Source organism: Sorex araneus, chromosome 5 (genome assembly GCF_027595985.1).
Source record: "Sorex araneus isolate mSorAra2 chromosome 5, mSorAra2.pri, whole genome shotgun sequence".
Taxonomy (NCBI): Eukaryota; Metazoa; Chordata; class Mammalia; order Eulipotyphla; family Soricidae; genus Sorex; species Sorex araneus.
In genome coordinates, this window is record NC_073306.1 from 36,047,666 (window position 1) to 36,073,879 (window position 26,214).

General features: G+C 58.2%; 1 protein-coding gene across 3 annotated transcripts in view; it reads right to left on the reverse strand.

The window, feature by feature from the left end:
- KCNQ4 (potassium voltage-gated channel subfamily Q member 4) overlaps positions 1 to 26,214 on the reverse strand; it is a 55,361-nt gene that overhangs the window by 22,066 nt on the left and 7,081 nt on the right. For all 3 annotated transcript variants that reach the window (XM_055140454.1, XM_055140455.1, XM_004614209.2), the window contains exons 2-7: positions 2,846 to 2,936; positions 2,222 to 2,348; positions 1,846 to 2,021; positions 921 to 1,046; positions 449 to 559; positions 205 to 300 (exon numbers count right to left, since the gene is read on the reverse strand). In XM_055140454.1, coding sequence (XP_054996429.1) covers positions 205 to 300; positions 449 to 559; positions 921 to 1,046; positions 1,846 to 2,021; positions 2,222 to 2,348; positions 2,846 to 2,936 — 727 coding nt within the window. The remainder of the gene's footprint in view (positions 1 to 204; positions 301 to 448; positions 560 to 920; positions 1,047 to 1,845; positions 2,022 to 2,221; positions 2,349 to 2,845; positions 2,937 to 26,214) is intronic.

Consider the following 26,214-nt stretch of genomic DNA (forward strand, 5'->3'; position numbering starts at 1 on the left):
GCCTCTTCAAGCTAGGAAGAGCTGAGACTAGCCTTGGCTAGCCATAAAAAGTGAATGTCTGAGTACAGAGAAAAGTTTTGATAATGCTCAGCCAGCATTCTAGCTCTGTCCCTAATTTGGCATCCGATCCCTTCCCCCCAGTCCCCTCTAGAAAATCACATCTTTCTGAGCTCCAGCGCTGACATGTCAGTCGGTTCTCTGTACCTGAATGAGGTTGGCTGCTGGCATCCTCCGTTTCTCAAAGTGCTTCTGCCGATGCTGCTCCTGGACCTTCAGGGCAAAGCCGGAGCCAAGGATGCCCTGGGTGAAAGGCACAGTAGTGGGGACCAAAAAGAAGTGGCAAAGACACCCCCCCGCTTGCACATCTGAGGTGCCTCCCACTAGTGCAAGGCAGGACTGACACAAGCTGCCCCCAAGACAGCTCTCCCCAAAGTCCAGGGAGACTCACGGCGGGCAAGGCAAAGAAGGAGATGCCCAGTAAGGCGAAGCCGGCAGCCAGGACCCTGCCCAGCCACGTGTGTGGAGTCTTGTCCCCATAGCCGATGGTCGTCAGGGTGATCTAGGATACAAAGGGGTTTTCCACAGGGCTAGTCACGAGGAGCCCAGGAGGGGTCCAGCAGGGAAAGGAATCATGAGGAACGGGACCCAGTGGTCATCCCCAGGCGCTGTGACAAGGACAAGGCTGTGACGGGGCTGCTTAGGGTCACAGCTGGGTCCCTCCCCTTCTGCATGCTGGTCAGGGGGGAGGGATACTGGTCACATGTCCTTGATTTGAGGGACAAAGGATGGGGCACAACCAGGTCCCTGGAGATGCGGTGCTCGCATACTGCCTGGTCACTTGGGAAGCCTAGTCCTGGTGGAGAGGTCAGTGACAGGGTGACAGTGACGGAGGAAGAGCAGTCCTGCAGACCCTCACGCACCGTCCCCCACCACAGCGAGTCAGCATAGGAGGAGAAGTCCGAGTTGGCATCCTTCTCGGCTAGATAGACCAGGAAGGAGGCGAAGATGAGCACCAGGAACCCAATGTACCAGGCGGTGATCAGTTCCTGAGGGGACAGCAAGGGAGAAATGGCAGGAGGGGCACCCCCTGGGAAGTGCTGGAGGTGTGGGGGTGGGGGGGTTGGGGGGGTTCTTCTTTCCTGAGAGGATAAAAGTTCCCGCCTCTGCCCACCTTTCCTTTGCAGCCCCGCTCTGCAGGAAAGCCCCTCCCTGCCGGGTACTCCCCAAGCCTCAGGGCCAGCTCGGGGCGTGTCCGGACTCTCCTGCCTGACTCCTGGACTCAGGCCTCGCCCGCAGGCTCACCCGAGCTTGCCGCACCACACAAGCCCAATTTCAATTTCAGACTTGGACCTCACTCCACGTTTACCCTGCCAAGCCCCACCCTCAGACCCCATCCTAGTTCCCCACTTACGCAAAGACTTTGGAACCCAGAAGCTTTTAATGTAACCCGCTGGTCCTATCTCAGAGGCCCCGGCTCGGGCCCCGGGCCCGCCCCTCGGACCCAGCCCAATCCCTCCTCTCCCACCACCCCCTGCCCGAGGCCCCGCCCCCGACTCTGGACTCCACAAGGCCCCGCCTTCCACTTTAGGCCCCACAAGGCCCCGCCCCCCGGGTCTGGGCCCACAAGGCCCCGCCCTAAGCCCCGCCCCCATCTTAGTTCCCCCCACAAGGCCCCGCCCCAGACCCAGCTCCCGGCTTTAGGCCCCGCCTCGTCCTCGGATCCCCCACGGCCCCACCCCTCTCCACTGTATTCAAACACAGCCACCGCACTGGGCCTGGGGTGGGGCGGGTTCAGGTCCCCCAATCTCCCTGGAGCCCCCCACCCCGGCCTCGCCGCCTGCACACCTTGCTGTGCGCGTAGACCACCGAGCCCAGGAGCTTCCAGGTGCCGCCGCGCCGGTCCATGCGCACCATGCGCAGGATCTGCAGGAAGCGCATGCTGCGCAGCGCCGAGGTGGCAAAGATGTTGCCCTGTGTGCCCGCGGCAATGACAGCCACCGAGGCCACGAACACGATGAAGTCTGCGGGGGACGGGGGTCCAGCGAGCGAGGTTACAGCCAGCCCCCACCCCCACCCCGCACCCCATCCCCACCCCAGGCAACAGCCGTCAGAACTCAGGACAGCGCTTCCCGGGACAGAGGGAGGAGGGGAGGGAGAGTCTGGGTCTGTGTGCAGCCCGGTCCCCGGTGAGGGTCAGGGGTGGGCTGTCAGCCCTGGTTACCGATGACACAGAAGGGCTTTCTGGCAAAGCGGAAGCGGCCCTGCCATCCTCGGTAGCGGCAGCAGCATCCGGCCGACCAGACTCGGATGATGTACTCCAGGCCGAACACCACGATCATCACGAATTCCTATGCAAGCAAGGGCCCGCATTCTGCTCGACACTGCCCCATCCCAGGCCCACGTCCAACAGAATCCACCCGGCCCGAAGCCCCTGCGTTAGAGGTACTGGAGTTCAACTCACCTCCCCTGGAGGTCCTTACCCCTGGATGGAACTGAGGAAGATTCCAGAAGGCAGGCTCCCCACCCACCCTCATCCTCCTGGCCTGCTTCCACTCTAACCCTAGCTGGGACGTGTAAGAGGACGTTGTCTGTCAGCTGTGCCTCTCCACCCCCGACCCCGTGCCTCTTTTGGGGGGGCAGAGAGAAGCCCCCCATACACCAGGGGTGGCATTCGCAGGCTTTGTCCTGAGAGGCCACGAGCCTCCTTCCCCTTCCTGGCCCATCACACACTTCTGACGCCTGCAAACCTGCTGCCGCTGATGCGGGTTCAATATTCACTCTCCGAGCAGCTGCTCTGCTGCCTCGCCCTGCACCGCACCCCCCTCAGACCTGGCTCCACGCTCACCAAGATGAGGAGACACTCGTTGGCAAGTTCCTGGTGTTCCTGGATCGTGGACAGCACAGACAGCACCAGGCAGCTGAAGACCAGCAGGAATCTGCAATAGCAGCGTGAGGGAGAGAAGGAGGCTGCGGGACGGGCCCACGGCTGCCCAGCCTCGGGCAGGGGGCTGCGGGCGGTGGGTCAGGGAGGCCGCACTTGGCAAGAATTATCTGGACAGTGGAGTCAGAATCAAGTCCCCAGAGGAGGGACCAGGGAAGGTCAGCCGGTGTCCCTTTGCTCTGAAGTCCCGGGTGGCAGGAGTGTGACCCCCTGTGCAGAAAAGGACTAGTTCCCCCAGGCCCCTGGCTTTTCTGGAATGAATTCCAGAAAGAATTATGGAAGGAAAGCGGCAAATCAGGAAGGACGTGAGCGAGGAGGAATGGGGGTGGTGGCGGCTGGGGAATCAGGGGCCCCTCCTTTGAGGCCTGGAACTTTCCAAGGATAGTGGACAGCCCCTGGGAGACCCAGCAGCAGGTGTCTGGAACCAGGTATGGATTTTGGAGCCCAGCTGATGCCCACCGCACCCCAAGCCCTGAGGCACAGAGAGGAAATGGAGGCCCAAGAGGGAAAGGGGTCCGCCCCAGGTTACCCAGCATGTCCAGGTCAGGGAGCCTGGGGAGGGTTCCTGTCCTCACGGTGGAGGGGAAGAGGGGCCAAGGACATGAGGCACGGGGCTGACAGCCATCCGGAGGGAGCCGGTGAGGGTGTGCGGACAGGGCCCAGGCTGCAGAAGGGAACAAGGCTGGACTCCCCAGAAATGCTCCACTTTAGAAAAGGGTGTATAGGCTGGTCACGTGCATGGGCGGTATAGACTCAAGAACAGGCTTCTCGCCGGCCTCGCAGAAAAAGGCAGCTCAGATAGAGAAGGGACCACCAAGTAAAGGGTGCTAGAAGGGCCCCCTCGGGATGGGAGAGGCGGGCTGAAAGTAGGCTATCGACCAAACACGGTGGCCACTCAATACCTCTACTGCAAACCACAACACCCAAAAGGAGAGAGAGAGCAAAAGGGAATGCCCTGCCACAGAGGCGGGGCGGGGTGAGGTGGAGGGGGTGGGGTGGGGGTGGTGGGAGGGATGCTGGGACCATTGGTGGTGGAAAATGGGTCCTGGTGGAGGGATTGGCACTCGACTATTGTATGACTGAAATGCATGCATGAAAGTTTGTAAGTCTATAACTACCTCACGGTGATTCACTAATAAGAAAAAAAATTAAAAAAAAAAAGAACAGGCTTCTCCAGAAATACTTCCCTGGGGGTGGGAGGAGACCCCAGCACACCCTAAAGGTGCCCAAGTCCCCTCCCCAACCTGGGCCTGATGACTCTGCATTCTGCCTACAGCACTCCCTGAGTCTGCCCCTCCCCCCTCTCAACTCCCACAAGCACCCCTATCTGGGCTGCCCCGGGAAGCCCCCTCCTCACTGTGCCCACTCAGAACTCCCCTCCCAGCTCCCGTCTCTGTGTACATGGCCCAAGTCACTCTTGCTTGGCTTTGCTCGCCTTCCTGCTGCCCAGGCTCAGAGATTCCTTGCTTTGAGTCCTGCTCCTGTGAGAGGCTAGGCTCTGGCAAGGCTTGTCAGCCTCAGGCTCAGTCTTCTCATCTGTAAAATGGAGGCTAATGGGAGGAACAACACGCAGTGGGCTGGGTTGTGCTCTAGGCAGGCACACCTCCTTGGACAGGGCTCCTTGGTTGCTAGGACAGAAGGATGGAGGAGGTGGACCTCCCTGGGGTCTCCCATCTAGCCCCTCCCCTGAGAGGTGCTGCAGACAAACTTAGAGGGCGGGGCTCTGTCCCTGGACAGAAATCCCGCAGCCCAAGGTTCAGAACTCAGACCCCAGGCAGGAAGTCGCCTGAGGCCTCCCAGTCCTCTGAGGGATTCAGGAAGCTACTTTCCTCATCACTTTTTCTCCCCCCACATTCACTATTCAATAGGTGAAGTGAAAAGGCCAGATAATAAAGCCTTAAGGGCAACACGCTGCCAGTTTTTAAAATGCAGATGTTTTCATACAAATCTTCTCTGGGCAGAATTGAGAGCGACTTGTTTTTCATTTTGCTTTCCACTTATCTGCATGTCCCTGTTTTCGAAAGAATAAATATAGATTACAGAGTCGAGAGACGGAACCCGGGGGTAGGGCATTATTTGCTTTGCACACAGCTGATCTGGGTTCGATTCCTGGCATCCCAGATGGTCTCCTTGGCACCTCTGGGAGTAATTCCTGAGTACTGAGCCAGGTGTGATCCCTGAGCATTGGCAGGCGTGGCCCATAAACAAGTAAAAAGAATAAATTTGGATTATAACGTATACACAGTTGCAATACCCATTTCCTGGGAAATGCAAACGGAGGAAACCCCACTCTGAACCCGCCTCTTGTGGGTGTGGGTGCCCCTCAACCCGCCCTGCCCAGCTCACGTATCCAGCCGCCCGCTCAGTACCCGTCCTTGCCCATCCTGTGGCCTCTCCAGTCCAGAGCAGGCAGACACAAGCTCTCCGTGGGCCCCCGCTCTGTCTGCCCTCAGCCTCTCTTCTCAGTGCTCCCTTCCCGCAAGGGCTCAGCAAAAGCTGCAGTTCCTTGACCCTCTGCCCCACCCCACCCCCAGCCCTCAGTAATTCTACTGCCCACCCCCTCCCCCATCATGCCCCAGATGGGCCACAAGTCCCCAGCCTGACTAAGACTTCTCTAACCCCTGGCCACCCCTTTGCCTCCTGCTGGCCTGGTGAGGCAACCCGCCCCCACACCCTCCCCCCAAACCTCCTCCCTTCAAGCAGCCCAAGCCGTTGCTCCCCTTGATACTCCCCAGGGATGTCCACAACAGGAGGGAAGACCAAGTTCCTGGGCAGCCCCAGGAAGCCCTCGCCCCAACTCTGAGCCTGACCTCTCGGGCTCTCCATCCCCCCACTACTCGGACCTCCGGACACTGCCAGGATACAGGCCCTTGGCTGTGGCTGTCCTGCCTCACTCTCACTCATCCGGGGCTGTGCAAACCGCACTCTACCAAGAGGACTTCTCACCACACCATCTTCTTCTTCTTTTTTTTTTTAATTTTATTGAATCACTGGGCTGGAGCAATAACACAGTGGTAGGTTGTTCACCTTTCATGAGGCCGACCCGTGTTCGATTCCTCCGCCCCTCTTGGAGAGCCCAGCAAGCTACCAAGAGTATCGCACCCGCACGGCAGAGCCTGGCAAGCAACCCATGGCGTATTGGATATGCCAAAAACAGTAACAAATAAGTCTCACAATGAGAGACGTTAGTGGTGCCCACTCAAACAAATCGATGAGCAACGGGATGACAGTGATAGTGACAGTGATTGAATCACCATGAGATAGTTACACCCTTTCATGTTTGGGTTACAATCTCACAATGATCAAACACCCATCCTCCACCAGTGCACATTCCCCACCACCTTCCCCATCACCAATATCCCCAGTGTACCCCCCTTTCCCACCCTCCCCCTGCCTCCATGGCAGACAATATTCCCCATACTCTCTCTCTACTTTTGGGCATTATGGCTTGCAACACAGACACTGAAAGGTCATCATGTTTGGTCCATTATCCACTTTCAGCATGCATCTCCCATCCTGACTGATTCTCCAGCCATCATTTTCTTAGTGATCCCTTCTCTATTCCATCTGCCTTCTCCCCTCCGCTCATGAAGCAGTCTTCCAGCTATGGGGCAATCCCCCTGGCCCTTGTCTCTACTGTCCTTGGGTGTCAGCCTCATGTGATGTCATTCTACACTCCACCACCCCATCTTCAAGTGAACAGCCCACACCCCTCCATATTCTGCTCCATTTTTCACTGCATCCTTGACAAACACACGTTAACAAACGTTAAAATCCCATGTCACCAAAGTCCCCTGTTTGGGTTCACTGAGGACAGTCCAACCCTCATCCTTTCTGAGAAGGGAGGCCTCGACTGTGCTCAGATGCACCGGGGAGATGCAGCTTTTTTTTGGGGGGGTCACATCCGGTGATGCACAGGGGTTACTCCTGGCTCATGCACTCAGGAATTAACTCCTGGTGGTGCTCAGGGGACCATATGGGATGCTGGGAATCGAACCTGGGTCGGCCGCATGCCAGGCAAACGCCCTACCCACTGTGCTATCGCTCTAGCCCAAGATGCAACTTTTAAGTGCCCATGAGCTTCACCTACCCCCGGCCACAGAGGCAGAGGGCTGGGAGTTTTCCCTTCTAGACCCCCAGTGCAGGTGACCCCTGGGCTGACTCAGCTCATGCCCCTGGCTCCTGGATAACCCCACTCCCGCATCATCCAGAAGAGGAACAGGGGCCCAGGTGAGAACCACACTGTGCAGCCCTGGCCAGAGATGGGGGTGGAGACCCAGTTCAGGCAGGCCTCTCCACCCCCCAATCTCTGGGCATTCCTGGGGGGAATCCTGAGCAGACCCCTATTGAAGCTTCAGGCCGGGGCAGCTCAACTGTGAGGATGACTCTGGCCTCTCCATCCACACAGGCAGGACGGTGCCCAGTGCCCAGAACCCACTGCCCATGTGCCCTGTTACTGCTCACAGAGGGCCACACTGGCAGCCGCTTTCCGGGGCGTCTCGTCTGTCCTCCAGCTGCAGTCTGGGCCCTATTCCCTTGCTCAGGGCAGGAGGCAGCACTGGGACAGGTGGGTGTGATGGGAACAGGGTGAGGTTGGGGGCCGACAGGGATTTACCTTCCTCCCCCTCGATTCTGTTCAATTCTGTGACTATCCACCTCGCTACAGAGGACAACAAGGAGATGAGGGGAGACATGTGAAAGATGATTTTCATGCCACAGCAGGCATTAGAATAACCTTTGTACCATCACTAGAGTGATAGTACAGTGGGTAGGGCACTTGCCTTGCATGCACCTGACCGGGATTCAATCCCTTTTTACCTCCTATGATCCCCCAAGCCCACTAGGAATGATTTGTGAATTCAGAGCCAGGAGTAAGCCCTGAGCACCACTGGGTGTGTGGCCCAAAAACCAAAAGGAAAAAAAAAAAGAACAAAGAAGCAATGGAAGCACCTTGGCGGCCTTGTTAAAAATTAAAACTGATTTCTAGCCCTCCCACTAGAGTCTCTGATTCAATACATATGCAGTGGGTCCTGGAATTCGCATTTCTGTCAAGTTCCCTGGGGATATTCATGTGGCTATTCCTGGGACCACACTGAGAACCACTGACTTGACTAATGGGAGTGGTGGTAGCTGACTCAATAATCAGTCCACGCAGGCCTTTTTAAACCACTTCCATTATGGCCTTCTCCCCACCGCCACCCCCTCCTCAAAACTGCCTGGGACACAGCTGCAGAGCAGGGGGCAGCGAGGAACGCCCGACCGGAGAAGCGGGCAGGAGCAAACATCAGCGTCACCCCTGCTTGTCTGGGCGGCCCAAGGTAATAACCAGAACCGCTCCTGCTGGCCAGCGCTTCCCAGCGGCTGGGCACCAGGCCAAAGGCGGCCATCCTGCTCCTGCTTCTCCCAGGCACAGCGAGCGGGGACCCGGCAGCTGGGGCACACCAGTGGGGACTCTCCGGGCTGCCCTGCCCTGGCACAACTACAGACCACGGAGTTGTCTGCTCTGAAGCAGGCCTTTTATGGCATCTGGATGATGTCTCCATAAAGCTATAATGTCAAAAACAGAAAGAACAGGCTACTATGTTGGCCAAAGTCACGGGTGAGGATCTGAACCCAAGCCCGCCGGGACCACCAAGTCCCATTGCCTCTCTGAGCCTCAGCTTCCTTCTCTCCAATGCCAAGGTGGGGAACGACTCTGTGATGGCAGAGGCCCCATCAGCCTTGTGACTCTCCCGCAAGGGGGCGGGAGGGAGAGAGCCAGCCATGAGCTCAGCTCCAGTCTCTGGGGAGGTTCCTGCAGAGATGGAGAGATGGGCAGATGATGGGCGGCGGGATGCACTGCAACAAAGAGGTAATCACCGAAGCTCTCTGAGCCACGTTCACTGGAGAGAAAACTATTCATACCGGCCTGAGTAAAGTTCATCGGCAGCTTTACTATAAAGTCAGAAGTGGTCAAGCCAGCTCCCAAGGAATGAACAAGTATGGCATAGCAGTAACTTAATGAGAGCCATCGGGATGACTGCCCAGGGGGTGGGGGACCACCCAAATGGCCTAGCAGAGTCAAAGGAGGGAACCAGTGAAGCCTTCTTGGAGGCGGTGATAAGGACAGGAGTTGGGGTGCCCCAGACAGAGAAAGCAGAATATGCAAACGACAGAGATGTAGGAGCCAGCAGGCACGCAGAGTGGCCAGCCTTCTGGATGGGTGAAGTCCTACAGTGAAGGGCTTGTGGAGTAATGAGAGGGCCAGGTCCAGGGCCTCAGGTGGCACCCTTGGGCGCTCTGAGCATTCGCCTAAAAGACTTGGAAAACTGATGGAGACTTTTTTGCGGGGGAGAGCTCCCCAGTGATGCTCAGGGACTCAGGGGGATAACTCCCTATGATACTTGGCACACAAAGCAGTGCTGGAGACCACCAGGGTCATACCCCCATGGTGTGCACGTAAGACCTGGGCTTGAATTGGGTCCTCAGACATGCAAGGTGAGCCCTCGAACCCTTTAGCTCTCTCTGAGCTGTTGAGTCTGAAGAGAGAGAGCGCAAGGTCTGTTCGATGTTCCAGGACCCCGCAGAGGCAGTGTGGAACACAGATGAGTGAAGGTTGATCAGGAAGAGAAGATGCCACAGTGATTCAGGGGAGCAGTGATGGTGGCGGGGTACACGGGGCTGAGAGGGAGGGTAACAAAGAAGCAGCAAAAGAGGGTGAGTTGCAGGAGGCAGAGAATTCTAGGAAGACAGAATTCAATCCACTGAGGGAGAACGAGGCTTCTGTTTGCGGTGTGGGTCCAGTGGGTAGGGACCATGAATGAATGAGATGAGAGAATGCAGGGGTGGAGATGACGGGTCCCACTTTGCACACAGTGAGACAGGGAAGACAAAGGAAGGAGAGACAGTCTCAGCCCAGGCCAGGAAGGAGCAGGTGTGACCAGCGGGAGGGGAGGGAAGGATGGTGGGAGAGAGGGAAGGGTTTCAAAGAGAACAGAGCAGAGAAGGGTTGAATGCTTTCAAGAACTCTTGTATGATAAGGCCCCCCAATGTCCCTTGGATTGGATTCAGTGACAAGTTGGTCACCAGGGCCGCTCCCAAGGCAGGAGAAGACCAGAGCAGACCCGGAGCGGGTGAGAAAGGGAAAGGCAGGGTGAGGAGAGGGTGAGTGGAGGTGGCACTATTTAAAGAAGTTTGAGAAGTAGAGGCCCAGAAGGCAGGAGCCCAGGGGATTTTTTTTTTTTTTTAAGATGAGAGTCAGAGTGGAAGGAGCCAGGAACAGGAAAGTAGGAGAAGTTGAAGATGTGGGAGAGAGCAGGAGGGATCAACGGAATGAACTCCCCAGGGCAGTAGGCAGAGGGACCCTGCCAGCTTCCATGGCAACTGAGAGAAGAGGCTGGGGGCCTGGAGGGAGCCCCAGGGGCTCCTGTGAGGAGCCTGCCTTGGGGGGGGGGGAAAGAGGTGGCGGAGACTTGAAACAGTGGAGTGGCAGATGGGAAAGGAAACTGACCCAGAAAAGGAGCCCATAGAACATAGAACCATGGTCCCCCCACTGCGAGGATAAAAGCACGGCAGGTGACCAAGAGATGCAGTGCACTTTCATCTGGCTTGGTTGAACTTTTTGTTTTGGGCTTGGGGCAGGTGGAGTTGGGTTTTGGAGAAGGGATGACTCCTGGTGATGCTCTGGGCTTCCTCCTGGCTCTGAGCTCAGGAATCACTCCTGGGGGCTTGAGAATCGAATCCAGGTCAGCCGTGTGCAAGGCAAGTGCCTGACCCGCTGTACTATGTTCTGGCCCCCGGCTCTTTGTTTGAAAGGTTTGATAATCCTAAGGGAGGAAGGAGCCTGGGTGGGAAGAAGGGACCCCAGTTCTCCCCATTCACCTCACTTCCTCCTCCCTCCCTCCCTCCACCCAGCTGCCTGGCCACCAGCTGGTTCCCCCATTTCTGCATCTGGCCTGGGGATGGCTTGACCCCTTTCTCATACACCCCCACCCGTACCTCTGTCTTTCCTATTTGGGAAGGCCCTGGGCCCAGTCTGTCCCCTTCAGCCAGGTTCCTGGAGAAGCCATGAACCTTAACCCCTTCCTGCAGAAACGGGCTTCATGAGCAACCCAAGTGGCCCCTGCAGTCGGCGTTCCAGCTAGAGCTAAGAGGCACTTTCTGGTGGGGGTGGTGGGTGGGGGCCTAAATGCCTGACTCCTCCTGGGAGAGCCAACTCGCAGGGGGGTAGAGGGGAGGGGCAGCAATCCAGGCCTCAGAGCGAGGCTCTTTCCAAGAATCCTCAGGGGCTGGGACGAGAAGTTTCCCCTGATCCAGCGATTCTAAATATGGCAAAGGGAGCAAAAGCACGTGACTGGGGCCCACACCGGCCGCGCCGCCAGCATGCCTCTCGGGACTGGAGGCCCACGCTGGGGCTCGTGGCCACGGCACCCACGGGCCAGTGACTCAGTGAAGGCTACGGCCCTTCAGCCTGGGACCCTCCAGCAGGGGGAGAGACTGGATGCTTTGAGGACACCCTGGGGGCACAGTAGCCGCCTGCACGCGGCTCAGACCCGGGAGGGCTGGTGAGAGATGAGTTCCCATCAGCCTGAAAATTGGCCAGAGGGTGACCCCTAGGGCCAGACGCATCAAACCCGGGTGGCTGGGCTGGGCTGCCGAAGCCCCAGGTCCACCAGGCTGCTCTGGACCAGGCCCTGTGAGTGCCCAGGAAGCCCAGGGGCACAGCCACCCACGGTGCGAGGGCCAACCCTCAGAGGTCCCCTCCGCTCCAGGCCTCCCTCCCGCCCGCCCCTGATTCTCCTAGAGCAGGTGTCTGCCCCCCACAAGGCTGCCCCAACGCTTGGACTGAGGCACCCGGACTGTTTTTCTCAGGCAGGAAACCGAGACCTGAGGGGAAAGTTGGCAGAGTTGCAGGGAGACTCGGAAGGAGGCTGCGAGGCTCCGGGCGGAAGGAGCACAGGGCAGGTCTCGCGTGCAGGAGGACCCGGGTTCGACCTCCGGCACTGGGAAAACCCCAGGACGTCATGCGTCCCTGCAGCTAGCATGCTGTCCCTGCCGCAAGGAGAGAGTCTCCTCTCCCCAGCAACTTCTCCACAGCCACAGAGCTGTTGTCCCGAACCAGTGTGAAGGGTCTTGGTCCTACCAAGACAAGGAAGAAGGCCTCCACTGGGCATGGGGTCACGAGTCACAGCCTCGTTCCCCCATCCCTACCCCTACCCCGCCCCCACCCCCCCACATACACATGCACACATCTGGCCCAGCCCCAACTCCTCCTCCACCTTCTGACTGCTTCCTCGGCCGTGCCAGCCAGATGACCTGGAGCAGCAGGTGAGGGCGGAAGGGGCGGAAGCACATGGAGAGGGAGAGCAGCGGCTCTGCACAGCACAGAAGCCAAGCAGGCGAGAGCAGCAGAGTGAAAGTCAATGTGGGCAGGCCGGGGTGGGGGTGCGCAGAAACCAGATGGCCAGTGAAGCCGTCCCTGCTCCACCAGAGCAGCCCGTGTACACTGCGGTGACTCGCCTGGACACCCTGGACTTAGTGTAGATTTCATCTGAGCGAAGAGCTTTCAGACTTTCAAAGGTTGTTCCAGGGGCCAGAGAGATAGTACAGTGGGCTGGGCACTTGCCTTGCATGTGGCTGACATGGTCCCAGCAGGAGTGATCCCTGAGCACAGACCCGGGAATAAGCCCTGAGCACCACTGGGTGGAGTCCTTCCCCACCCCACCCGCTGCCCCGCAAATAAAGACAGCTGCATCTGGGGCGGGCGGAGAAGTAGTGCTGGGATTAAGGTGCTCTAGCTTGCATGTGGCCAACCCCAATTCAGTCCCTGGTACCACAGACCATCTTGGGACCACCCCTGTGGACTCAGGTCCCACCCCATGGCATGACTGTGGAGAGGCCCTTGCCACTCCACCTCTCACTGTCCTCCAGTCCAGGCCCAACCTGGCACACGCTGGTGTCTTAGCTATTTACCCACAACCGCAAGCACAGCTCCTCCCTCTCCCCGCCACTCCCCAAAGCAGCCTGTGACTGCCCCCTCTCCAGCCTGGCTGGACTCAGTGGGAGCTCACCCTGGACCCCCTCGTCCCCAAGCACAAGGTCTAAGGCTGTGCTCACCTTCATCACGTGTGAAAGATTCGGTCTGAGTCCTTGCTCCTTCTCCATACCTAAAGCTGGTGGAGACTTCTGCTTTTCACCCAGAATGCCCTGGACCCACCGCCCAGTGGGGGCTGGGTAGCTGAAGGTTTCCAGAGTGCCCGCTCTCCTCCACTTATGCACGTACAGGAGGATTCTCACTGTACGTGCCACGCCACCACCTTCCCACCCCTCAGCAGGCAGGGTGAGAAGGAAGCCCCGGTCTCCTAAGTATGCAGTGCTCAGATTGGGCCAACCCCCAAGACAGACTATACCCCTGCCTCCAGGGAACAGGCAGCGCACAGGGAAGGAGCCAAGAAAGCAAGCAGAGGGTCAGCTATCGGTGACGGTGGAGAAAAATGAAGTGTGGAAAGCAAACAAGGAGCCCTGCTGTGGGCCGGATCAGGGGAGGTTCTTTTGGAGGGAGTGGTGGGAAATGCCATGCTGAGAAGGCGGCATGGGAGCAGAGGGCTGGAGGCACCGGGGCAGGGAGCCAACAGATGTCTGGAGACCAGGGCGCTGAGCAGCAGAGAACTAAGTGCAAAAGACATGAGCAGGAGTACTCCTGAACCAACTAGAACAGTGCTCCAGGGGTAAGGGAGCAAGGAAGAGAATGAGAGAGGAGCAGGCAGGAAACCTGTGGTTGACTGGGGCCTTTACTCCAACTTGGGGTGGGGGTGGGGGTCCTTTCTGAGTAGGGTGGAACCAGTCCTGATTTACATTTGCAAATGACGACTAGGCTATGTGAGAACAGACTGTTGGTGCCAGGGCAGGTAGAGGGAGAGGCCATAGCGTTGGCCCAACATAGTCTAATTAAGAACCTAACGGGATTGTCCAAGCAAGACAGAAAGGTGAGGTGGACATGGGGAAGCGGAATGGAAGAAGAGCAGATAGTGACCATTCAGCAGTGGAAGATGTCCCGTAGAGTCCATCGAAACCAGGGTCTCAGGGTCTCATTGATGGATGGGAAACTGAGTCCCAGGAGGGGTGTGACCTCCCTGCTTCCTGAGACAGTGGCCATAGCTGGGCCTGGCCCCCAGATTTCCCAGCTTCTAAGGTAATGTTCTTTGGACTTCTCCCTTTCTATAGAAGATCTAAGCACCTGGCCCTCATCCCCAACTCTAAACTTTCTGCATCCTGGCATCAGGCTGGGGGCCCTGCCCCTGGCCCTTCCACAGTATGTGACCATGTGGGACTCTGGGTTTGAGGACTGGCAGGGGGGTCATGCTGACTCTAGGGAGCCTTCTGAGTCAGCAGAACCTGGGCAAATGGGCCAGCAGCACTGGAGGATTCTGGGGAAAGAGCTTCCTCCCAGTTCTGGGTCTCAGCAGTCCTGGAGGGGGAGGTGCCAAGAGATCCCAGTGTGGGCGCAGATGCTGCCTGAGCCCACGTGCTGCTCGTGCCCATGTGGCTGAGCACATGTGGCGCCTGCATCTCCCCTCTTGAGATGTGAACTTCCATGCTTTCATATCTAATGCTGGGATGTGTGTAGGGGCTCTCTCTCTGCCCTTGGAAAAGCCTGGGGTCTCTTTTGAACGTGTTACTCTCCACTCTCTGCCACCTTCTCTCCTTCCTCCCTTCAAAAACCTCCAAATAAGGGCTAGAGCAATAGCACAATGGGTAGGGCGTTTGACTTGCACGCGGCCGACCCAGGTTCGATTCCCAGCATCCCATTGGTCCCCTGAGCACTGCCAGGAGTAATCCTGAGTGCATGACCCAGGAGTAACCCCTGTGCATCGCCGGTGTGACCCGAAAAGAAAAAACAAAAACAAAAAAACCCTCAAAATAAAATGTTTTACCTCAAAATAAAAGAGTTCCCAGGGTGGGTTGGGAACTACAGGGAGGGTGGTGCTCCTGAAAAAAGCGGGCCTAAGACTGAGTCCAGCCTGCGAGTCCTGCAGATTTAGCCCCTGAGGATCCCTCCACCCAACTCCCACCAATGGAAACTAGGGGACAGGACTGGGAGGAATGTTTCAATGCTTTTGTTACTAATAAGCAAAGCAGCATGCAAACTCCCAGCCACACCTGGCAATATTTTACAGCTGCCCTGAGAGCTTGGTTTCTCATGGGAACCCCAAATCCAGGATCAGCCAGATTGAATACAGCAACCCAGACTAACTCCAGTGGACCCTGACATTGGGAAAGGTCTGTTGTGTGACCTTAGGCCAGGAGAGCACCTTCTCTGAGCCTATTTCACAACCAAGGGGGAGGGATAATGAACTTAGGCTGCAAGTTCGAAGCACCCCCACAGACATCCTTTCCTTTAGCAAGAGAGGCTGCCTGACCTGTGGTCCCAGTGATTGGAGTGGGCAGGCATCTGTTCAGTGGCTCTGAGAGAGATGTCAGGGTCGGGGGCAGCTGAGGGGCACAAGATTGTAGAGACAGCTGGGCACCTAGGCCAAGGGCTCCACCCATCTCTGCCCTGAGGAGTGGGGCAGCTTTTCTGCTGCTGAGTTTAGGAAGAAAGGGGCTGGGAAGGGGTCTCTGAGACTTCTTTCCACTCATGCATTGGGGACTGGTGACTTCCACTTCCGGAATGAGAAATAGAGCTCCAGATGGCACCTGAAGCTGCCATCCAATGGGACATCGGGAGTCACCAGGGGCATCATTTACATTTCATTTGCATGGTACTCATTTGCATGGAAAGTCTAGAGGGACCTCTTTCTACCTCCAAAACTCCCCCATAATTGGATAAAGATAGCAAGGAGGGATCAGGGTAGACCTAAGCCAAGTTTCCAACCACTCAGTGAACACAGCAGAGGATGCCAGAGGTCAGGAGATGGGAACAAACTGCATCTCTGATCCTGACGTCCCCACTAATATTCATTATTATTTGGGGGGCTTCCCAAGTGATACTCAAGGGGTTAGGGAACTGCATCCAGAGGTTTATAGCTAACGAGGTCGGAGGTTTAGTGCTAAGACCTGAGGGTGAGGTGCTCAGGTGTGCCCTGCGGTGTTGACGATGCTCCCAGAGGCCTCCAGGGCCACCTCAGGAGAGACCCAGGTGGTCACGTGGTACCCAGGAACTTAGCCCAGGTCCAGTGCATGCAAGTGCCCTAACCCCTATACTATGTCCTGGCTCTTTTGTAATGGAGGAAGATAGAATCCTATAAGTATCAGCTCCAAAATACCTGGGCTAAATTTCAACTCTGACCAACTTTTTTGCGAGGTTCAAAAAGTCTGGGCTGCATGACCTTGAGCAGGTGCACTGCCCCTCTCTGCAACTCAGTTTCTCAGTTTGTCTACCAGGGCCTGTGATCCTTTGGTCCCGCAGTCTGGAGGCTGGCTTGAGTTCACTTCAGGACACAGAGGTTGACACCACGCGGGGCGCCTTGGAAGAGGGTGGGGCTCCTGAGGAGGAGGGTCCCTGAAAGGTTCCTCCCCAATACCGCCACCCTCTGACTCCTACAGCCGCGTCAAAGTGAAGACCCTCTTTTGCTCGGTGCGGTCCGCCAGGGCACAGGCCCTGGTGGGCGGGGTCCGGGCTTGTGGAATGGTCTGGCCCTGTGGGCGGGGTCCGACGCTGGTGGGCGGGGCCTGGTGCTGGTGGACGGGGTCTGGCCCTGCGGACCGGTCGGGCACTGTGGGCGGGTCCGACACTGGTGGCGGGGGCCTGGCGCTGGTGGGCGGGGCCTGGCGCTGGTGGGCGGGGCCTCTCGCTGCTGGGCGGGGTCCAGCCCTGTCCGGCCCCGTCTGGCCCTGTGGGCCGGGCTCCGCCGACACCGGCTCGGTGCGCGGGAGGAGCGGGACGGGGCTACGGCTCCGATTACCTCCCAGCGGCCTCCCCAGCCCCGCCGGCTTCATTTTCCGTTTCCAAATTAACAATTGAAAACGCGGCGGCCTGAAAGGCGAGCAGCGGGCCAAGCGGAAAGTGTGAAGGTGCCGCCGCGTCCCCGAGGCCGGGGGCGGAGAGGAGGGCGCGACACCCGACGGCCCCAGCTTTCTATCCACCAACGCCGGGCGCGGGAACGGCGCGTCCCGGGCCCCAGTCTCGGGTCCTGGCCGGACCCGCTCCCTGGGCTGCCCTGGCCGGTGCCGTTGGGAGCCAGGGCTCGGACCCAGCGTCCCGGCGCCAGCCCCTCGGGGGCGGGGGTGTGACACGAGGGCTGGGTTACTAGTCGGGGCTGAGTGCCCGGCGGGCAGGTAGGTGCCAGGCGAAACCCTCCTGCTCCGTCTTTAAGGCTCCCAGACGTTTGCAATGACCTCAGCAAGCCATTTCTCTGCGCTGGGACTGGCTGTGCCCGTGGGGGAAGCAGAGAGGGCGCCGCCCGCCGTTCACAACTGCCCGGGAGAGCCGAAAGGAGAAGGGGATGAGGCTGGCCCCAGCGAGCCATCTGTCGGCCCCCTCATTATTCTCTGCAGAGGATGCGCTGTCCACCACGGGGTGGGCAGGAGATGGCTGCTCTTCCCCTCCCCTCCATCCCAGGACCTCCCAAAGCCCACTCATCAAGAAACTGAGGCAGAAAGGTCCTCATAAAGGGTTCCAAGTCACGAAGTGAGTGGAAAGAACCAGGGTCTTCTCTGGAGACCAAGAGTATTTTGGGACCCCTCCCCACCGTCCTGACACCAGCACCAGGAATGGGTGCCTAGAAACCCACTGGTCCTACTTCTAGGTCTCAGGTGCGTGGGCACCAGGGAGAGATCCAGTTCTCGCGGTCCATAGGCGCCATGAACACAGTTATTACCTTTCCCTGGACCCAGAGCAGGGCTTCGTGCCTTGCCCAGTCTCAGTGGATGTTTGTCGAGTGACCAACTGACCAGCAGCACCGGTCCCTGAACACCTGGGTGTGCCACGTTTTGCCATCCCGTGACAGGGTCCACTTCAGGAGAGGTGCCCCAGTTCTCAGGCTGGGGACCCTGTGCAGTTGAACAGGGACTGAAGGAGCCATCAACTGACACACGGCAGAGGACAGAGGGAATGAGTCCTGGAGGGCTGAGTGAACACTATCAAATCATCTTTCTCTTCACTACTGTCCGGCCTGAGTCTCTCCCTGGCCCCCCTTCCTCAACCACCTCTTCGCTGCTCACCAAGATTCCAAAGGTACCCCCTCCTCCATTTACAATCCCAATGACTCTTCACTCCTGAAGGCAGACACTCTAAAACCCATGCTCCAGTGGGAGAGGAGGAGAGGAAGGGATGGATACAAGAACAGTGCAGGAGGGCCCTTGGTATTTGAGTGGAAGTGAGGGGATAACAACTTTGTGCAACCAAAGCCCAGTTACCACTATTGTAACAATGTTACCTCCACTGTATCACTGTATCACTGTCATCCCTTTGCTGATCTATTTGCTCCAGGGGGCACCAGTAACTTCTCCACTCCGAGACTTGTTACTGGTTTTTTTTTGGCATATCGAATACACCACGGGTAGCTTGCTAGGCTCTGCCGTGCAGTGCGTTACCTCCACCACAATAACAAATCAGTTCAGGGTCTAGAGAGATATAGTACAAGGGGTAGACCACTTGCCTCACCTACAGACAAGCTGGGATTGATTCCCTGCACCCCATCTGGTCACCCCCAAACCCTGCCACAAGTGAATCCTGAACACTGATGCAAAAGGTAGCCCTGAGCATGGCTGAGTGTACCCCCCCTCAAAAATAAAATTGACAAATTCATCAATTTCTCAATACAAACCAAGCTCCTCAGCCCAGTGCTTGAGGGGTACAAATTTGGGAAGCACCTGCCACTCTCCACACTGTCTACTCAGAACATTTCCACCTTGGGGACTTTGTGCCCTTCCACTTCCACCGAGAATCCCTGACCTGCTTTGGGGGGGAAGTGCTCCCCTCTATCTGCTGGGATTCCTGGCTGCTCTGGGCACCTCAGGCAGAGGGTGCTCCTACCTCTGTCCACCACCGCAGCCCTGCACAGAGGACCAGGCCAGTTCCAACTCCTCCCCACACCTCAGATTCAGTGCTCTGGTGTCTGAGACCAACGGGAGACCAGGTGCCAAGGGCCTGAAGCACCAGGGAGTCAGACTTTGCCCAATGCACTGTGGAGCCCAAGAACTGGGCATCTTGGGGAGGTTGCAGACATGGGTAGGCGGAAGAAGGACTCAGACAAGCCCTGCCCAACACTGGGGCACAGGGGAAAGAGACAATGGATGGAGACCCATGTCCTACCTGTCACAATGTTGACCAGTTTCAGTCAGGCCAGGGAAATAACTCAGAAGGGCTGAAACACACACTTTGCATGCAGAGGCTGGTGCGGAAGCCCCAAGCTGAATCCCCAGCACTGCCTACATTTCTCCTCTGACATCGCGGGCCAGTGACCCCAGCTTCGAATCACCCGCCAGGCTGAGAATTGCCCAGAGTGGTCCGTAGTGGTCCCTCTGAGCACTGGGAGGTGCCCAAATACATTTTAAAATGTAAAGCTTAAATCAAGTTAATGCTATTAAATCCATGGCCAAGGCGCCAGAGAGATAGTACTAGTGGCTACTTGCCTTGCACACAGCCAACCCGGGTTCAGTCCCAGTACCCATATGGTTCCCCGAGCACCCCCAGGTGTGATCCCTGAGCATAGAGGCAGGATTAAGCCCTGGGCACATCTGGGTGTAGCCCAAAAGCCAAAAAGTATTTAAATAAAAACTTCATATTGTTGGTGACGGAACTTAACCACTGTGAATTTAGAATTTTAGAGTGAGGCAGCAAGGGAGGGCCAGCTTGCCTCCTCTGTCCCTTCTGTCCTCATACTGTGTCCTCATACTGTGCCCTCTTCTCTTCCTACACTAAGTTCACCCTCAGAGGCGAGCCCTGGGTCCAATAGGGCTGCCCAGCTTGCTCCCCCAGGTCCATCACCTGGGCTGCAAACAGTTGTCCTTGATGGCCCATGAGGGCTTGATGGCTGGGCCCTGCAGAAGATGCCCTGGGGACAAGGATGATGCTACCTTGGGCAGGGCCGTGGGCAGACCAGGGATTCCAGATGCCCTGGAGTGTTCTACAACACTGGTCATCAACTGCGCATCCACAGAGATTTCATGCAGGTCCAGACAAAAGTCACTGCCCTTTAATTGAGAGCGATTTTCACTTGCAGATCTGAGGACAGGTGTTGTCCGCACACATGAAACAAGGAGGGCCAGGCTCCAGAGAGGCAGTAAGTCGGGCTGTTCTGATTGGATGGGTAGGATTCTGAAACACTGCACACACACACACACACACACACACACACACACACCAGACACACACACAAACCCCAGACACAGACACAGACAGACACACACACACACAGACACAGACACACACACAAACCCCAGACACAGACACAGACACACACACACACACACACCAGACACACACACAAACCCCAGACACAGACACAGACACAGACACACACACACACACACACACCAGACACACACACAAACCCCAGACACAGACACAGACAGACACAGACAGACAGACACGGACACAGACACACACACACAGACACACACACACAGACACACAGACACACACACACACACACACACACATAGACACACACACCAGAGCTTCACAGAGCTCCCCCGTACTGCCCTGTACTGCCCCACAATGCATGAACACTCCTCCAGAGCTGCCCTTAGCTGCCCTTCAACACACACACACACACACACACACACACACACACATACACACTCTCCCAGAACTATCCGGCATTGCTCCCCCCGCCCTCCTGCCACAGGGCTGCCAGGGATCAGCCACCACCAGCATGACCAACTCGGGGACTGCCCCGGCTCTCTTCCCTCCTGCCCGGGCCATGGCCTCCATTAGCTCCCCCCAAATCAGGGGCACCTTTCTGGTGAGTAAGTCCTGGGGGGCGTCCCGTGGGCAGGCCACTGACCGGAGGGGACGAGCGGGTCTGCCGCTGGGGCTGCCGCTGGGGCTCGGGCTGGACGGAGAAGCTAGACCAGGCCCCAGAAGGAGAGGGAGCCCTGGTATAAATAACTGTGGGGGGCCGGGATGTTTGGGCCCGTCTCCCAGGCGACGGCCGTGTTTACAGCCCAGGGAGGGGGGCATGGCCCACACACTTGCCTCCCTGACTTATTGCCAAATTTTTCCAGGAAGGGGAGGCCCAGGGTTAGCCCCAAACACTCCAGCTCTGTACCCCATCCGCTCCTCCCCCTAACTCTGCCCCAACGGGGGCTCTAAATCTCCCTGCCACTGGCCCATGCCTGAGCTGCAGAGACTACCCAGCCTGGGTCCCTATCGGCCTTCAAGTCCCAGTGTTTGCCCTCACAAATCCCAACACTGGCCAAAGAACGAGAGGGTGGGGAGCAGGAACCGGGCAGGGGAGACCCCACGCCGAGAAGCTGGGTGTGTGCCAGAGAACTGAGTGGCGGTGCTAGGCACGGGGCAGGGACAGGCCTCTCCCACGGCCCTGGCCAAGGTTTAGCAGATCCCTCTCCCAGCCCTGTGCCCACCCGTGGCCTGTGATGTACAGGGCAGAAGCGCTCTGGTCCCCATCACGGCAGTGGGGTTTTACAAGTACGATCCTGGCCATGCCCAAGCCAGATCCCGGCTTTGGCAGCCAGGCTAAGAACAGGGACCCCGGTGCGGGAGGGTACATGGATGGGCCCACCTTTCATGGGGCAGCAGCCGCAGTGTCCCCCACCACTGAAACACAGGGCTTGATGTGAACTGAGTTCCAGTCTGTCTCTCTCTCCCTTCATCCCCAGATAACTAATGGAATAACATCTGATTTGGGGCACACCAACGGACTCACTGCACTAAGGTCAGAAGCTCCAAAATGGGACTGTCTGTTGGGGTCCCAGTCCCCCCGGGCAGTCCCAGCTTTGCCTCTTCATGGCTGACCAGTTTGGGACCAGTCCTTCTCCTCTCTCAGCCCCAGGTGGCAACATCTTCCTCCAAGGCTGGTGTGAGGACTCAGGGGGCTGCGTCGGGGGGGTCTCAGCTCAGGTCCAGCTAAGAGGCGCTCCTTCCATCTGTGGGCTCGGAGGCAGGGAGGACCAGCCCGAGAGCTGTGGGGGCTGCAGCTTAACTTGGTAGCTATCACCATCAGGTACAGCTGAGCTCCCGTCTGGTGTCTGCCAGTCATCCAAGCTCCGTCTCAGCCCTGTTTTGAGCCTCGGTTTCCCCATCAGTAGAATAAGGGGGCTGGGAAGGCCAGTGATCTCACAGGCTATGAGGGGTGGGAGGGAGCACAAGGGCCTGGGAGGTTGAACCCCCCTGGACGTGGCTGTTTCTTTAGGGCGCTCCGCCTTCGCCTGGCCCAGTTCCTGAGTGCTCCCTCAGCCTGTCCACAGTGCAGCCACAGTGCTGAAGCCCCACCCCCAGGGCCCCACCCACGCCAGCCAGCCCCCTGCGTTCTCTGGCGGCAGCCTCAGCACCTCCATCCAGCCCCTTGTTTCCGGGCCAGACGTGCACCTTCCCAGGCAGGCTTTGCATGAGCAGCCGAGCTTTCCCTACAGGCAAAGTCCTCAGGCTCCAGGCCAAGCCCTGCCTGGCCTCCTCAGTCAGGCCTAGGGGTCAGCTCCAAAGAAGTCAGTGCAGGAGCTGCACCCCAGGAGACTGCAGAGAGACAGGGGATCCAGCTAGACCCTCATCCTCGGGGCCCCTCCATCTTACCAGCCTGAGAGGTGTCCCCAAAATGCAAATCTGTCCCCTTCCGAGCTTCCCTTCAGGCTTCCCTGAGAAGCCTCCGCCTCTCAGCATGCCTTACTTCATCCCAGATGCTTCTCTGCAACCTCCTGCCCCTGACACCTCTCACTCACCTGACCTCTGGCTATTCTTTGAAATGCCCTGTTCTGCCCCACCTCTGGGCTTTGCCCAGGCTAATCCCTCTGCTTGTCATGCTGGTCCCTGCTCCTTGGGTCTGATTGACTCCCACTCCCACTCCACTTTCAGATATCAACATTTTGGGGGGTTTGGGGCATGGTAGGGGGGATTATGGACCCCATTTGGTGTTGCTGGGATGGGGAGGTTACTCCGGGCTTTATGAGCGGACAGCATTCCCAGCTGTGACTGGGGAACCCAGTGGTCCCAGGGGTCAAACCAGATCGGCTGCATGCAAAGCAGGCACCTCATCCCTGTTCTGTCTCTCTGATCTCAGGCTTGGTTTATCTGGAGGGAGGGGCACACCCAGCACTGCTCAGGGCACACTCCTGGCTCTGTGCTCAGGGATCACTCCTGGTGGAGCTCAGGGGACCAAATGTGGTGCCAAGGATCGAACCAGGGTCGCCAGCATGCAGGGTAAGAGCCTTAAGCCATGTTCTATCTCTCCAGTCCCTCTGATGCCAGCTTAAACCCTTCCTCAGGGAAGTCTCCCCAGCTACGTCCAACTGGGGCTGGGCTCCTGCAGCCCGGCCAATTGTACCTGCCTCCTGGCCTGTCCCCACAGTCCCCAGCACAGGGCCAGGGCCTGACCCTGGGGGCTGCTTGTGAAGGTTTCCAAATGAGGCGGTGGTTAGGAGCCCCAAGTGTAGGACAGGTGCGGGGGAGCAGACTGTGAACTCCAGCAACCTCTGGGCAGACCAGCCCAGGGGGGAGAGAGGCCGATCCTGGCAGCCTGAGACCCGGGCCCTGGATCAGAATTTCAGGGTGTGGAATCCTGCCTCCTGGCCTGCTGCCTGGCAGGCCGCCCCTCCTCTGCCTCACCTTCCCCAAATAGGGAGACACTACCTGGAGGGCTTGAGAGGCAGAGGTGGGTGGCTGGTGGGGCAGAATGGTCTCAAGAGAGTTTGGAGCGGTGAGGGCAGGGAGAGGGCTCTGGCTGGAAACTCCATCCTCTGCCCTAGAACCCCGTCACCCCCTCACCCTGCAGCCCGGCACACTGGGCTTTCCTTCCACCTCAGCCTCCTGGCTTCCTCCTTCTACGGGCCTGGAGACCAGGGCACCTGCGTAACCCCTGAGCTCCTGGGACAGCCGCTAGGCCAAGGCCGGCAGGACCTGCGTACCAAGAGGAACCCAGCAGCTGGCAGAGACCTGGGGCTCCCCCATCCACTCCATTCCCGCCCCGGAGCTCCGAGGGAGGAGGCGGGATAAGGAATTTCACGCGCCGACAGCATTTCCAAAAACACTTTGGGGACTGAGTAAGGATGTCAACTTTTTATTTTGCCAAGTAAGGACATTTGGAAAAAAAAAAATCCCAGCCACATCGTTTCATAAAAGAAAGAACATAATCTCAGACCAAAAGACAGCCCTTTAAATGGAATAAATTTAGCCTTATGAAAAAGCCACCTCGCTGTCCTTGGGATTTGCCTTAGGCCACTGAAAACCGCCATGGGTCACGGCTGTGTCCGAGAGCGCTGGGAGAGAGGGCTTGGGACCGACCCAGACGTGCCGCTGTGAGCAGCCACTTCCCCTCCCTGAGCCTCAGTTTCCTACGGACAAAGTGGGAATGTTTAGCCAACAACCAGGCGACGCGTCCCAGAGAGAAAGGGGCAGATGGCCCGTTGAGGAGGCAGAGGTCAGGCTCAGCTAAGAAGGGCAGATTCCCCCACCCTGTTTCCTGAGCACCCCTGTCCCCTGCCCCCTGGGATGTGCGCGCGCGCGCACACACACACACACACACACACGAGTTGCAGCCACTCCCAGCCTCTGCCCTGGTCAGGTCTCCATCTGCAGCGCCCTCAGGACAGAATTCACTAGAATGAATGTTCAGCTCTGGGCTGACACACAAAGGACTTTGGGGTCCTTTCTCCAATTTCTCTCGAGTTGGCAAAACGCTTCTCATCCTGATCACCCGGCCTCAATGCCATCCTTATTCCCTGGGTCAGCGCACAGTACTGATTACCAAGCCCGGGCCAAGCACAGCAGCGCCCCTCACCCCTCAAACCTCACAGTTGGACGGGGCAGGGGTGCGGCCAGGCAGGGGGGAGAGAGCAGGGCTCGCCGGAGTGGGCAAGCAGAGTTCTGGGGGCTCTGAAGTTCTGGGAGCCCTCAAATCGACCCTGGGCTGAGGGCAGGCGGGGAGCAATTCCAAGAAGTTGTGGAATTCACGAACTGGAATTCGAAGGATGAAGAGTTGTTCGCTAGCAGATGGACAGGAGGCAGAGCACTGGGGCACTTAGCAGCACCTTTGGGGGCACCGCCAACAATTTCTTCGGGCGAGGAGTGAAACATGGTTGAGGAACTGGGTTCCTGATGTGGGCGCTGGGGAAACCGTCGCTGGGGACCTGGCCAGAGAGGCCGAGTTGGCGGTGCCCAGGGCATATGAGGGAGCACCCTCCCACCAGCTGCTGCACAGCAGCTTCGAGGTGAAGCTGCAGTTGCAGTCATCACCGAGGGGGCCCCACGTGACCCCACAGTGCACAAGGTCCTTCCCCCAGAAACCGAGGACGGGAGGGCCCAGGACAGAGCCCCAGGGAACTGCAATATTCCGGGGCTGGAAGGGGGAGCAAAGAGGCAGGCTGAGGAGAGCTCAGCGGGGAGGCAGGGAGCCAGGAGGGAGGCTGCACCCCAAGGAGTCACACTTGGGGTTTAGTGCCACGTCTGCAATGTCTGAGCTCCGTGGGCCCTGGGCTTCCCCTCCCTCATCTGTAAAACAGCACTAATTTATGTCCTAGCAGAGGAGAGTGGAGAGCCTGGGGGCTTCCCTACAGCCAGGCTAGTCCTCCCTACTCCCCCTGCAGGACCTCACCTCACACCCCTTCCCACCAGATTGCCGCCAATCACAGAGAAAGATGAAGGAGGGGAGGGGGCTGTGCCGACTCCTTCCTTCCGAGCACTGGGAGGCTCAGAGATGGGGCTGGGGGCTGGATGGGGAGGCCCTTGCTCCTGGCCTCAGTTTATCCATCTATGCAATGATGCCAAGGGCCTGCTTGGGGTCTGCGCCCCTTCTCACTCTGCTGATCTGCTGCTGGAGAAGGGGGCCCGTGCAAAGCCGACTGGCCATTCCAAAACCACCCTGGGGACGGGGGCCTCCTGGGGTCTGGGTGCCCCCCCGCCCCATGTCCAGGGACTGGTCCCTCCACAAGAGGGTGGCAGCCGGGCCAAGAAGGCAGAGCAGAGGCTCCCAGGATTGTGCTGACAAAGAGGTTCTTCTCCCTCTCCCAACCCCCTCCCCTTCCCGGGGGACAGCCAAGCCCAGCAAAAAATAAACCCTGAGATGGAGGCCTGGCTGGCCTGCTCTCCCAGGGAGGCGTGGCAGGGAAGGAGGGGTGGAGGTGAGGCAGCGGGGACCACCTCCCCCCAGACCCAGGGAGCCTGCCCTAAGTCCTCCTCT